The sequence below is a fragment of the Penaeus monodon genome, chromosome 24, assembly GCF_015228065.2.
Source record: "Penaeus monodon isolate SGIC_2016 chromosome 24, NSTDA_Pmon_1, whole genome shotgun sequence".
In the NCBI taxonomy this organism is placed as follows: domain Eukaryota; kingdom Metazoa; phylum Arthropoda; class Malacostraca; order Decapoda; family Penaeidae; genus Penaeus; species Penaeus monodon.
The window spans coordinates 31843150-31843409 of NC_051409.1; the positions used below are offsets into that span (position 1 = coordinate 31843150).

General features: G+C 60.0%; 1 protein-coding gene across 1 annotated transcript in view; it reads right to left on the reverse strand.

The window, feature by feature from the left end:
- Positions 1 to 260, reverse strand: part of LOC119588953 (nephrin-like) — a gene marked incomplete at its 5' end in the record, with an annotated part of 72188 nt that overhangs the window by 18165 nt on the left and 53763 nt on the right. The window contains 1 exon segment of the mRNA XM_037937562.1: positions 14 to 117. Coding sequence (XP_037793490.1) covers positions 14 to 117 — 104 coding nt within the window.

Genomic DNA, 260 nt, shown 5'->3' on the forward strand with positions numbered 1-260 from the left:
TTTTCTCTCTCACCTCCAACATGAAGGACTGAGGGAGGCCGCCGTTGAAACCCGGTTTGCCCCGGGGGACGCTCCCGGGGTGTGCGGGGTAGGGTTTCAAGCCGCAGTTGGTGACCTCTTCAGGGGGACCGTAGGGGGGGGGAAAAGGGGGAAAAAGGGAGGTAAAGCCCGTGGTTAAAAATTTGGGGGGGGGGGAAACGGGGGGGGGGGAAAAAGGGGGGGGGGGAGAAAGGGAGGTTCAAGTCGGGGTTTAAAAAATT